The 13492-nt window shown below is 38.9% G+C and overlaps 1 protein-coding gene across 1 annotated transcript in view; it reads right to left on the reverse strand.

The window, feature by feature from the left end:
- LOC134543281 (uncharacterized) overlaps nucleotides 1–13492 on the reverse strand; it is a 50600-nt gene that overhangs the window by 9783 nt on the left and 27325 nt on the right. The window contains exons 10-11 of the mRNA XM_063388191.1: nucleotides 5181–5297; nucleotides 1746–2213 (exon numbers count right to left, since the gene is read on the reverse strand). Coding sequence (XP_063244261.1) covers nucleotides 1746–2213; nucleotides 5181–5297 — 585 coding nt within the window. The remainder of the gene's footprint in view (nucleotides 1–1745; nucleotides 2214–5180; nucleotides 5298–13492) is intronic.

Here is a 13492-nt window from a genome sequence, read left to right on the forward strand (position 1 = left end):
TTTAAAGTTACATAATTTGTAGAGATGACTCGTAAAATCGCAACCTGTGATTTAGTCGCAGATATCAGAAAATCAGTCTGTGATCAGAGTTGCAATATCATCGGTCACAGTCTTGGGTGCGACTATACTAGAGCTCTAGCCGATATGGCAAACACAGGAGTTCGGAAACTGCGATTTCTCCCATACCACCAATGGCAGAACAGCTTTAAGTAAACTGTGTATGCTCTCAAACCACCAATAGTAATGCAAGCAGATTTAGATCCCTTGAAAATGTTATTGTTCTCAAACAACCAATAGCAGCGCAAATAGATTTCTTCTAACATCACAATAAGTGATATTGAGCAATCGCATGAATAGCACTACAGTCGATATGAAAACTGCGATTGTTCCTATAGTACCAATAACAAGGCCATTTTCGTTAAACTGTGAATGCTCCGAAACAGCCTATAGCAACAGAGCTTCGGTTCCCGTGAAACTGTGATTGCTTCCAAACAACCGGTAGCTGCACAAGTTCTGTTATTTTCTTTTACAGTCTATGGTAACGGCTACAATAGGTAGTAATTCTATGAAATCTACCTCAAAGCAAGTTGGGTGAAAGAGACTTGCTTCACAGCCCTTAGTTTTATATCCGTGCCATAAAATTAAATAAAATGATAGGATTTAAGTTAAGACGAGTCTAACTAGCGTAATACTACACCACTGTGCTCTGCATGTAGATGATATTTGGCACATCAAGCGCAGGCCATGATGATACCCATGATGGACTTCAACAAGAAAAATAGCTCTTGTAAAATGGCACCCGTAAGGATTTCTTGCTGTTTTCCCAAAAGTAAACAACATTCAAAAAATTGCTAACATAGAAAAATGTTTATCCTTACATGGTTCCTACACACGAAACATTCTTTGAACATAGCTTAAAATACCTACTCAACTAAATATATCACTATTTAAATATATATATAATTCATTCAGAGGCATAAAATTATCATAAAGTATCAGTTATTTATTGCATTGATAGGTCTTACCTTTGCTATCTCAGAAATACATCTAGTAATTAACAGCTTTAAATAATAGATTCAAATATATTTCACATCATTAGAGTTAAATAAAAGGTGTCTGTACCTATGTAAACGAAACAATTTTAGCAATGCAAAACACATAGGCTATGTCGCAACTGGGAGAAGTGATTATTTATCATTACTGAAAGTAAGTTATAATATTATTAGAAGGGTCAGTTTGGAGAATAACGCAGTCATTTGTTACGCCTGTCTTTCGAGATTTAACCACGTGGCACCTGGCAGACGTTTCGAAATAAAATTGTTAATGCCTAGAGACCTGAAAAATTCGCGGATTCATTTCGTGATAGGCTGAAATTCAAACATGTGTATAACTGCTGGTTCTGCTATTGGCTCGCAGTTTAACTGGAGCTTTCTGGGCCAATGAGAGACTATCGACCAAAGAAGCGTCGAATCACAAGCTACCAAGTGGAGATGACTCACAATATAGTACCCAATGAACACGCGTGTTTACTTGAGATGTGCAGAGGATAATGGAGGCTATCCTAGAGGTAATTGAATCCGCGAATTTTTCCTGTCCCTATTAATGCCCAATGAAAGATTTCCCTTAGTAGGCTACTAGGGGCGTCAGTCATTTTAAACTGTACCCTGAAACTCTTGAATCCCTCATCTAAGCTTGCTTGGGTAAAGCAACCCGCTGACAAGTCCTAAGAGGCTGAAGGTACTTACAGTGGCCTGGGACTCGTTCCAGATGCTGTCGCTGTGGTCCTTGAGGTCGTTCGCCAGCGAGTCGCTGGAAGCGAACGGCGACGACCGCTTGGTCAGCAGCAGCGTCGCCATGGGCGTCAGACCGCCGGCGTCCTCCTCCTGCCTCCTCGTCGTCGTCCGCTCGTGGGGTCCGTTGTTCGCGTCCCTGCGCATCTCCCCGGTCCCGGACCTGACCGCGGGCGGTCTCTTCTGCTCGTCTTCCCCCTCCGGCAGCAGCAGCTCCCCGGGCACTTCTCGCTGCGGCGAGGACGAGAGCACGGACGCCGTCTCCAGCATCTCCTCGTCTTCGTCCTCGTCGTCCTGGCTCGCCCGCCGCTGGTACACCGGCGCGTCGGCGTCGCTGGCCGTCGAGGACACGGCGTCCTCCAGCGAGACGCTCCGCTTGCGGAACAGCCCGCCGTAGATGAGGTTCTCGTGGAACTCGTCCTCCTGCAGGTACGATTGTGCCGGAAATTAGGAATTTCGACACGATTTTTTTTTTAAATTTGTTATTATAATTTTAGATTATTTTTGGAAATTTTACTTTTCTTATAATCTGGTTACTAAAGGGGTGATTTACACTTTGTTCGGCTGGTGTACGCCACGTAGTTAAACTTTGTGCCAGTGGACCGAAGCACCTTTCTCAGGGACCTATCTCATATTTTGCTAGTCTAATGTGGACGCTGGCAGCCCGGTTGAAATTTCTCTCGCCTGCAGTCATGTCCCGGGTTTGTAACATTACTTCCCTTCATGACTAAAATCGCATAGAGCAGCTTCTGGCCTGCAAGCTGCTACTTCTCAGAGACCCGCTGAGAGTAGCGAGTCTCGGCACGAACGAGTCTCCTGTGGACCTCCGTTCCCAGCCATCTCTGCGCTTTTCTGTCCACCCTCCCCTCTCTCTCCACCCTCCTTGTTCGCAGAATTTAACGCAAGATCATGGCCCTGTGGTGAACCCCGCCAAGACGGTGGCCTACTCCAAGGACATTCTCTCTTGTCCTACAGGCCCGCCCACGACATCTAGCGGCAGAAACTGTAACGTCTTCTCTTGGCGCCAGCTCGTGGAGCTGACGCCCGTGACACCAGTGGGCGAGCTTGCTAACTCCCCCCTTTATGTCCCCTTTAGGCCACCAGAGTGCACCACCAGCTACGCCATAAGGCCCTATGCTTCCTCCTCGCGGCCTGTAATATTCGATTGTATGTTGCTTTCTGTGCCCGCTGGCAGAGATAGCGGCAGTTGCTCTTCGGCGCGAACAACTGAAGTAGTGCTTATGACCACTCGGGCACCTCCGCATGTTTTCGGCCTAGAACATAACCTTGCCCCCTTTTTTTCCCTAGGGCCGACCGCCCATTTTAATTAGGGGACTGGTCCGCCATCGCGGCACTTAGGACTTGGAGATTGGCTACTAACTGTGCTGCAGGTCGGGCAGACCTTCTCGCAGTCTCTTTTCGCGGCTACGATGGAATCGTCTTCAAATCAAGATGTAGTCAGCTGTATTAGGGGATGTGATCCCAGTTGAACGGTAGCCAGTCAGTCTTAGTCATTAGGCAGCAAGTTAGATATTAGCTAAGCTATTACTTCTTTCGAATTTTCCTAAAACGATGGTTTCTTGCGTGTCATCCGTGGTATTTTGGTCCGCGCCTACTGGTCTTCTGTGCGAGACATCTTGTGAGCCCTGAATCTACACCCTGTTTGGTGAGTAATCCGGATCTTTTTCCTCCCCGAATTCCCGTTTGTTGGCCTTCGCGCCGACTGTGTTTGACTGTCTGGAAGCAGGTCTAATTCGTTTGGAATTAGACTTGTGTTTCAGACAGGGTCGAAGTGCTGGGGGGACGAATGTGCTCTCAGCATGTTATTCAGGACCTCGAGCTCCAAGTCCCCTTAAGAAGAGAGTTTTTCCCAGCCCGACGTCATACTTTGATGACCCGGGTGATATGAGAAATATATTTTCCCCTTACATATAATGAACTAAATTAATTTAATGCATACCAGCGAACAGGGCCTTAAGAACTTAATCGACGTAAATATGTAAAATCAATGAGACTGTTATTTATGTAATCATCGAAAGAATATAATAAGGTGGAATGTTTCAATTTTTGTTCTGTGACGATGTTTAATTAATATAATATAAATTTGTTTAAATAATTTCGGGGCCGGCCCTCCTTTTTGTTACTTGCTAAGACCTTTTATTGTGATATAGAAACTATGCCAAAACAAAACCTATTCAAATAAACCAAGGAAACCTATAGACCAAGCTACTTATGTAGTGTTTATTTATTATATACCTATATACCTTATTCTATTTAACGGTCCACTAGCTCCCAAGTTGCTTGTGTGCAGGGGGTCTAAATTTGTCTTGTTCACCACCTCGTGCCCCCTCTGGTAAATAACTTTATTCTTCTTAATATTTTGCCCAGCAGTTTCCCAGGTTTTTTTCTTATTAAATTAAAATAATCTAATTTTGTGGCACGAGGGGCGTTACACGATGTATCGATACATCCGATACGTCGATATTTCAGGTTCAAAATATTGATAGTTTGGTATCGATATTTTGTTCGGATAGTATGGAATTTGAATAATATAATATTTTTCAAATAAAAAATATGATTAAAATTATCTGTAAATAAATTAATTCTTAAGAAATATAAAAATCCATAAAATTTAAAAAAAAGACTGAAAAAATTTATTGAAACATAAAAAGAAAGTATTATTGAATAATAAAAAAATGTTGTATTCACTTTCGATAGAAAGAGCTTAAACTTGTATCAGAATATTCCTTTATTATTTAATATGCAAATAACTCAATATAACTTATGCTTAAATATAATTTAATAATAATTACCTACAGATTGGGTAAAAAGTTTGTATTGTTGTAACAGACATATATGTATATATATCTAAAATATCTACATATTCAGTCCGGTATATCGATGTAACAAAAGCCTGATGTATCGACGAGTTGATATTTGCGGGTCGTTGCCACAACGCCGAAATACCACAACGCCGAACGTACAATAACGCCGAATGCCAAATTGACCGCAACGCCGACAGCTGTGTACCACAACGCCGAAATACAGTAACGCCGAAAAATGTTGCTTTTGGGAAGGGGGGCACAGGAGCAAAATGAAAAACAACTGAATGAATTTGTGTGTGTTTTTCCTTAAATGTATCTTAACGCCGAAATACCACAACCTAACCTAACCTAGGCTAACCTAGCCTAACCTAGCCTAACCTAACCTAACCTAACCTAACCTTTGTGGCAGTCCTGCAATGACATTTTTCGGCATTAATGTATTTCGGCGTTGTGGCACACAGCAGTTTTTCTAGCTGTCGGCGTTGTGGTCAATTTGGCATTCGCCGTTATGGTTTTCGGCGTTATTGTACGTTCGGCGTTGTGGCGCGTCCCCGATAGAAGCTACCTGCAGGTCCTCGAGCTGGGGGTTGGACGCGGAAGACGCCGCAGCCAGGTCGGCGGGGGTCGACGAGAACAGCGATGCGGAGCGCTTCTCCAGCGGCTCCAGGAACACGTCGTCCTGCTGCTCGGTACAAAAAATAAATTGGTACGGACATTAGTTTAACGTGACAAAGTCATAACAAAACATTGATGAAATGATTGCATACTTTTATGAATAAAATTGAATCGTTTTTTATCGAATTATCACTATTTTGTATGGATACACAGAAGGAGTGAAATGAAATCTACAATTTAATTGATAAATTTACTCTTATTTGCACTCATTAATTCAAATATGATTATTACTTTAACGAAGAGATTATTTTAACTATAACTTTTATACATTTTTGCTATTTTAACTTCTTCCAATCTGTGTTATTCTGTAAAGGATAGGACGATGATAGGAAAAGTAGGAAACGAATGGGAGTGTTTCAAATTTAATGTGCCTCGAAAAAGTCAAATCGATGATTGTTCCAATCGAGTGGAAGAGAGATAGATGCGGCGCAAGCGTACAATGAGCGTAACGGGACAATGTGCATAACGGGACACTTTTTCGTGCGTGTAGCCGGCGTTCATAGATTTATTAGACGTTGTCACGTCAAAAAAGTTACAAAAAAACTTATTTTTCGAGAACAGTTGCCAATATACTTTTTTTTTGCAGAAGTACAAGGAAAAACGCTGTAAAATCTATAGCTTATTTATTGGGGAAGGCGTTTGTATGGTTTCAGCAACTGTTATGCCCGTTCTACAATGGCGCGTAAACGGAGAAGGATCTCACGGAACATTTCACTGTCGCGATTCAAGATTGCATTTCAAGTTTACAAAATATTAATTTAATAAAAGTGTGTGTGTGTTTCGAGATCATAGCGCGGGCAAAATTTACATGTATAATACACATAAACAATAAACAATAAACAACAAAGTTATAAAAGGACATCAGTTATTCTTGTATTTGAAACAATAATTTATAACGTATTCAGAACGTACACAAACAGTGCTCAGCTTCTATTGGTTGCAACGTAAACGGAAGCGTGATGTTGTAGAAACTCTGTTCCGTGAGATCTCTCTCCATTTCCGCGCCACTGTAGAACGGGACTTCCATAGACCATGGTACGAGAGCTTACAGAAATAATTTTAACATCACTGTTAGTTTTCTTGTAATTGTACAGAAGACTCAGCTTTAGAAAATAAATTTTGTAACTTTACAAAAATTTGGACTTTTACAAAATATACTTCAGTTTCAATTACAATTTAATTTTACTTTCATTAAATGATTCACGAAATGGGGAATTTTGATTTAATACAATTTTTTGGACATACGCCGTTGCAGCTTTGCACTGTTTGATGGAAAAATTTCAAGAATGAAAAGTAAGAAATAAAAATGAAAACCTCAACCCACAGTGAAAAAGCCTAAATAAGCTTTAATTACGTCAAAAAGATAAACACAAAGATTAACTAAACAGGTATTATGGACAACACAATTACGACAACACAGACGAACACATTCAAACTTAAAATATCAGCAAACATATTAACAGAATTATGCTGCGTTGTTCAAGTTTGTTGTATGTCTGCATTTGCTATTCTTGTTGAAACTGTCTCGCCATTGTTAGCACACTGCGTTCGTTTGTGCTGTTGTTTATTCATGACTAAATTCCTTCCATGTAATTCTTGTGCTGTCTGATATGTTAAGTTTGAATGTGGTCGTCTGTGCTGTCGTCGTTTTGTTCACAATACATGTTTAGGTTCATTGTTGGATCCATCTGTTTGACATCAGATTATTTAGGCTTGATCTCTGTGTTTATTTTCTCATTTTCATTTCTCACTACCTAATGCCAGGCATGCGATGCTATGCCACTTTCAATTCAATTTTTTTTGTAATTTTTTAAAATCAGTAAATATATACAAAGCATCTCTCTCTATCTCTCTACGTAGGTACTTCTATAAATCTCACTATATTTCTCTCTATACATACAAAAATCTCTTTATATATCTCTATCCATGTCTGTCCATATCTTTCTATATATATATATATATATATATATATATATATATATATATATATATAATATATAAAATTCTCGTGTCACAGTTTTCGTTGCCATACTCCTCCGAAACGGCTTGACCGATTTTGATGAAATTTTTTGTGCTTATCCGGTATCTATGAGAACACAGGCCTGCATTTTTCGAATTTTTGAAAATTGTCTCACATTTGGTGGCTGAACTTTATATTTTTAAGTGTGCTGAATCCAAATATGACCATGGTTTTTTTCCATCACGTAAGGTTTTCCTACAAAATGCAAATAAAAATTAGGAGAAATAATACAATTTTATAAATGATCAAGAAACTTCACTTTATTTTTATTTATCATAAAATTTATTGTTCATAAATCACTTAGAGCGCTTTTAACACCATTTACTGTATGATATGACCAATTTGTATGTTTATTCGTCTTCATTATGCCTCATTCTCTTCTTTTTGAAGCTCCTTTTATGGCTTTCTCGTTTGTAGACTTTGTCCGGTAAGTCCCTCTTCAGCATCCAACAGTAGTCAGCAATCATAGTAATGTTCCATCGACCTTGATACCTCCTTTCCATTTCTTTCACGTCTTGGTGAAATCTTTCACCCTGTTCCTCACTCACAGCTCCTAGGTTTTGTGGGAAGTAGTCAAGATGGGAATTCAGGAAGTGAAGTTTTAAACTCATCGAACAACCCAGATTTTTCAGTTTAGTCAGCATATTCTCTACAATGAACATGTAGTTAGGGTCCTTATAATTTCCTAGAAACTTGGTTATTACCTCTTTCAAAGAAAGCCAAGCCTCTTTTTCTGTTATATTCATTTTCGTCTCAAACACATCATCTTTCATCAAATTACGAATATCAGGGCCGACAAAAATGCCCTCTTTCAATTTCGCCTCAGACAATCCTGGAAACTTTTCTCCCAAGTATTTGAAACACGGGCCATCTTTTGGCAATGCTTTGACGAATTGCTTCATAATACCCAATTTAATGTGGAGTGGGGGCAGAAGAACTTTCTCTGGTTCGACAAGATTTTCTCTTAACACGTTTTTAACTCCTGGTACTAATGCTTCTCTTCTTGGCCACTCCTTTCTAATCCAATGTGAACTTTTGTCTCTACTGTCCCATTCACATATAAAGCATGGGAATTTTGTGTACCCTCCCTGCTGTCCCAGTAACATCGAGATCACTTTTAAATCTCCACAAATCGTCCACATATGTTCATTATAATTAATCTTTGACAATATCATTTCTAAATTTTCATAACGCTCTTTCAAGTAAACAGAGTGGGCTACTGGTACTGATGCATACTTATTACCATTGTGCAGAAGTACGCCTTTAAAACTTCTCTTTGACGAGTCAAGGAAAAGACGCCATTCATTGCTATTATACTCAATATTAAACATACCCATTAACGCTGTTATATTATGGCAGTAAACCAGTTCCTCATGCTGAGTGAAGAATGGAGTGAAATGTTTTTCACGGTTTCTGTACCAGTAGAAAGAAGTACCTGGAGCTAATAAATTTTTTTCTTTCAGTCGAGAAGATAGCAACTCAGCAGATTCTTTAGATAAACTTAAATCCCTGATCAAATCGTTCAATTCACATTGGGAAAACAGTTGAGGTTCACTTTGAGGTATATAGAATTCTTCATCACCTGAAACAGTGATTTCTTCTTAAGATGTTTCTGGTAGTGATATATCATCTAATGACTTTGGAGCAACGGGTACTGGAATATCTGGACCATGGGGAACAGGACGCATAGCACTCTGAATATTTGGATAAAAAATCTGTTTCTTATTAATCAAATTGTAACCTTGAATATCGCAAGAACAAAAATAGCAATCATCTGAATGATTACGAGGCTCTCTCCAGATCATGAGGATTCCAAATCGAAAAGATTTTTTCTTACCTTGGGTCCACTGACGAAGTTCTTCTACACAAATAGAACACACTTTATGTGGTGCCCACGATTTGTCTTGGTCCCCTAGCTTCATACCAAAATAGGCAAAATACGCTGTTTTCACAAAATCAGTAATATTTCTCTGTTGTTTTTTCACAATAAAACTTCCACAAATATAACAAAACTTATCAGGAGAAACACGACATCCTCTGGAGGTCATTTTATAAATAAATAAGTCAGTGGTCAAAAAAACAAAAAACACACACAAACAAAACCAAGAGCAAATTAGATTTTATACGACTGTAAGACCACGTTAACTGTGTCAACACCAAGGGAACCTTCTTCTTCTACCTTGATAGTTATGGCCTTGGGGGGTACCCGTTCAGCCAGAAATGAGCGTGTCCTTATACGAAGCTTTTTTTTCTTTTATCATATCTTATCAATAAAATCTCTGTACAATTCGTCCATATTCGAATCATTATCATGCCCTAATCAATCAATTTGTAGCTTGTAAATAACACCCATGCCTTACCCGGGACTCGAACCCAGAACCCCTCGCACCGTAAGCCGGTGTGCATCCGACTACGCTACGGAGGTCGGCACACCAAGGGAAGAATGATAGAAGGAAAGTAAGAAGTGCTATGAACGAGAAGGACAGAACATGAAAAATCCTGTTAGAACCTGATTGAACATGTTCTTGGCTGTCTGGCGGCCAAGAACCTCTTCACCCTGGCTGCTCTCATTCCTCTACCGAAAGTCATCTTTATCACCTGCTCTTGAACTTTAATGCTTTTATACCAGAAATCTTTAAAACAATTAAAACTAATTAGACCCCGCAATTATAATTATAAATATACAAAATCAGAAAACATTAGTGTATGCATTCACTCCTGAGGGGAAAATTGTAATATAACAATTGTACGGTAAGTATATTTTGTAAAAAAAACTGTACGTGATGGACTTTTTAAAATATTTTTCCTGAATTGAGCACACTAAAATACTTAAGAATCACCCTTTAAATTCCAAACAATTTTTTCATCGCAGGCCTGTGGAATCGGCCAACATCTATTTTTCATCCCCCTAAATGTTAGGGGTAGTCCACCCCTAATTTTTTATTTTTTATTTCCTGAGTGCGCGCGCCGCCTGCGGCTGGCAGGGCATGCTGCCCGGCAACCACTCCTGGTATGCGGGTAGCCTGCATCTCACGCTGTGGAGGGGTCGGATAGTGATGCAGTCACTTTTCTTAGCCCCTAAAACTGCGCATTGAGAAGCCATTAAGAGTGTTTTGTGGGGACTCACTCATCACGAGATCTCTAAAACTATACACCGATTGGCTTGAAATTTAGCATAGTTACTCATTTTGTGATGTAGATGCTCACTAAGAACGGATTCTGCGGAAATCAGATCCCAAGGGGAGTTTCGGGGGCGTAATATATCAAAATTTCCAGTTATTGGTAGGAAATCACCATGGCAACGGCTGTTGCTTTGTTGATGCTTCATTCGTCTCTATGGCAACGACTATTTCATTGTTAGTGCAGTCCTCATCACCGTTGAAATTTTGCGGGTACTTTAAATTTCAAAAATTTCCCCCTTTTTTCAAGTATATATATATTACAGACTTGAAACTTCACAGTAATGTTCCTTATGTTACGCAGGATGACATTTTCCGAAAAATATATCCCATGGGTTGTTAAAACCAGGCAACAGTGGGTACTTTGTCTGCATGAGAACAGGATTTTGAATTATTCATGCCTTCTGCGTCTCCATGGCAACGGGCATCGCGCGGCAGTGGCGTACCCACAAGGAGGGGCATGTATAATGAGCGGCGCAAGAGTGATCTGCCTGTAGACTGCCGTAGCGAAGTACGGGTACATCAGTTGTACGTTGCGTGCACGAGTCGGGAAACCATCGGTGCTATTCATTTTCTCTCCGGTACATTATACAACATTGTAATAAATTTTCACTAAAATTTTTTTTTATTTACCTTTACTGTAAATGGGAGATGAGGCTTATTTTTTTTTCTATTAGTATAGCCGTGCGAAGCCGGGTCTGGCAGCTAGTCTTATATATAAAATTCTCGTGTCACAGTTTTCGTAGCCATACTCCTCCGAAACGGCTTGACCGATTTTGATGAAATTTTGTATGCATATTCAGTAGGTCTGAGAATCGGCTACTATCTATTTTTCATACCCCTAAGTGATAAGGGTTGTCCACCCCTAACATTTATTTTTTTATTTTTTGGACAACATTTTTTTTATAATGTGCCATCAAAAATACATACAGCCCTAAATTTTCACCCTTATATCACCAACCCCTAATTTTTAATAGAATTTTATATTTTTCAACCCCGGTCGATAGCTGATCAATTAACACTTGATCAACCTTCCCCGCCTACAGCGAGCTCATTGCCTGGATTAACACATAGACCACATATTAATATGAAATTCCATCCCTAAGGGAAAGGAAAAGTGATAATTTCATTTTATAACAGAAAAAATCATAGGTCAAAGACATACAAATAGTGAACGAGTGTCATTTCTCTGTGTCTGCCACATGATCATACACATAGTAAGGTCTGGCAAATTCGTATTTTTCTCCTTGGTGAGACCAGCCCGCTTAGTGGAGCTCGCAGCGGCTAGCAAAATAAAGGCGCTAATAACAGTTTTGTTCTTAACTTCGTCAATAGATAGAGTTGCCTTGAATTTTAAACGCACCATCGTTTGATGCGTTTGCCATGTCTTTAATTTTCGTTTGTTTGTGCCGTATGCGTTCCTATACCATTCATCCGATTGCGATGAAATTTTGGTGAGTTGTTATGCGCATGCCCGTGAAGGTTTCTGAGACGGTATAACTATTTTGCAATAGTTGGAGCACAAATCGTTTCAAAAAATTAGTTTATTTCTTATTATATAGCGGCACTTCGTCTGTTTTTGTTGTATAAGTGCGCACGCATGACACAATTGATTTAAATATAAAAGAGAGACAGAGATAGTGTGATATATAGAGAGTGAGATAAAGAGAGACAGAGAGATAAGTTGAGATAGAGCGAGGTATAGAGAATGAAATGGGTTAGATAAACAGATATACATGTATAGAGCTATATAGAGATTTATATATAGAAGATATAGAGATAGTGGGAGTTATATATATGTAGATATAAAGAGATAAATATAGATATATACATATATAGATGTATATAGAGATAAATACACATTTGGAGAGATTGATGTATGATTTTTATATGTGGAACTACTTCAAACATATTACAAAACAAAACTGAATGAGTCATTGCAAAGCATGCCGAGCATTAGCTGGATAATGGAATCTTTTCAATATTAGTAATCTCTTATTTTTAAGCTTTTATTGTTATAGAGTCTAGACTACATACAGATCACCAATTTTTAGATATATACAGGTAAATAACTAAACTATACACTGGCAGAACAACGTCTGTCGGGAACTGAAAGTGATATCAATTATTTTGCACACTTGACATTCAAATTAAGAAGACAATTACTAACTGCATCTGATTTCGAAAAATGTCATATTCACCTGTGTTAAGCCCGGGCAACGCCGGGTACTGTAGCTAGAAATTCCCTAGAAATAATTTATATGGCAAAACAACGTTTGCCGGGTAAGCTAGTATATATATATATATATATATATATATATATATATATATATATGTGTGTGTGTATTTCTACATGTGTATGTCAATTTACCTCCCTAGTGTTATCTCCCTACATCTCTCTATATCTGTATATTGCCCTCTCTCTAGAACACACAAAAATTCATTTATAGATAACTATTTATATTTTTATCTATCCTTTTACCTGTCACAGGTGTGACATAGGCAAATAAAAACACGCGCATATTCGAATGCAACGCTGTGTCAAAAATTTCAAAGCAATCGGCGAAGAACTTTCGGAGATTTAAGGTTTTTTAACGAAAATTTACGTTTTCATTTATACATAGATTTTTCATTCTTGAATTATCTTTTTTCCCCATGACAAACAACTGCGGGAAACCTTCTTTTCACAGACGAGAGAGCCAAACACCCGATCGTGCATCTTCGGGTTTTTTTTTTTGGTTCATTGTAAATATTTTCAATGTAGCTATACCTACCTAACATAACCAACCTTCCACAATGTTTTAAAGTATTTATAATGTAGCTAACCTATCCTAATCAACCGAAAAATTTAATGCCACACCGATTCATACAATGAGATAGAACGGGAAAACAAAAAACGAGCATGAATTTCGGGGAAATTAGGGTTTGGCTCTCTCGCCTGTGAAAAGAAGGCTTCGGGGGAACTTCGAGTTTGGCTCTCTCGTTTGTGAAAAGAAGGCTTGC

Source organism: Bacillus rossius, assembly GCF_032445375.1.
Source record: "Bacillus rossius redtenbacheri isolate Brsri chromosome 9 unlocalized genomic scaffold, Brsri_v3 Brsri_v3_scf9_2, whole genome shotgun sequence".
Taxonomy (NCBI): Eukaryota; Metazoa; Arthropoda; class Insecta; order Phasmatodea; family Bacillidae; genus Bacillus; species Bacillus rossius.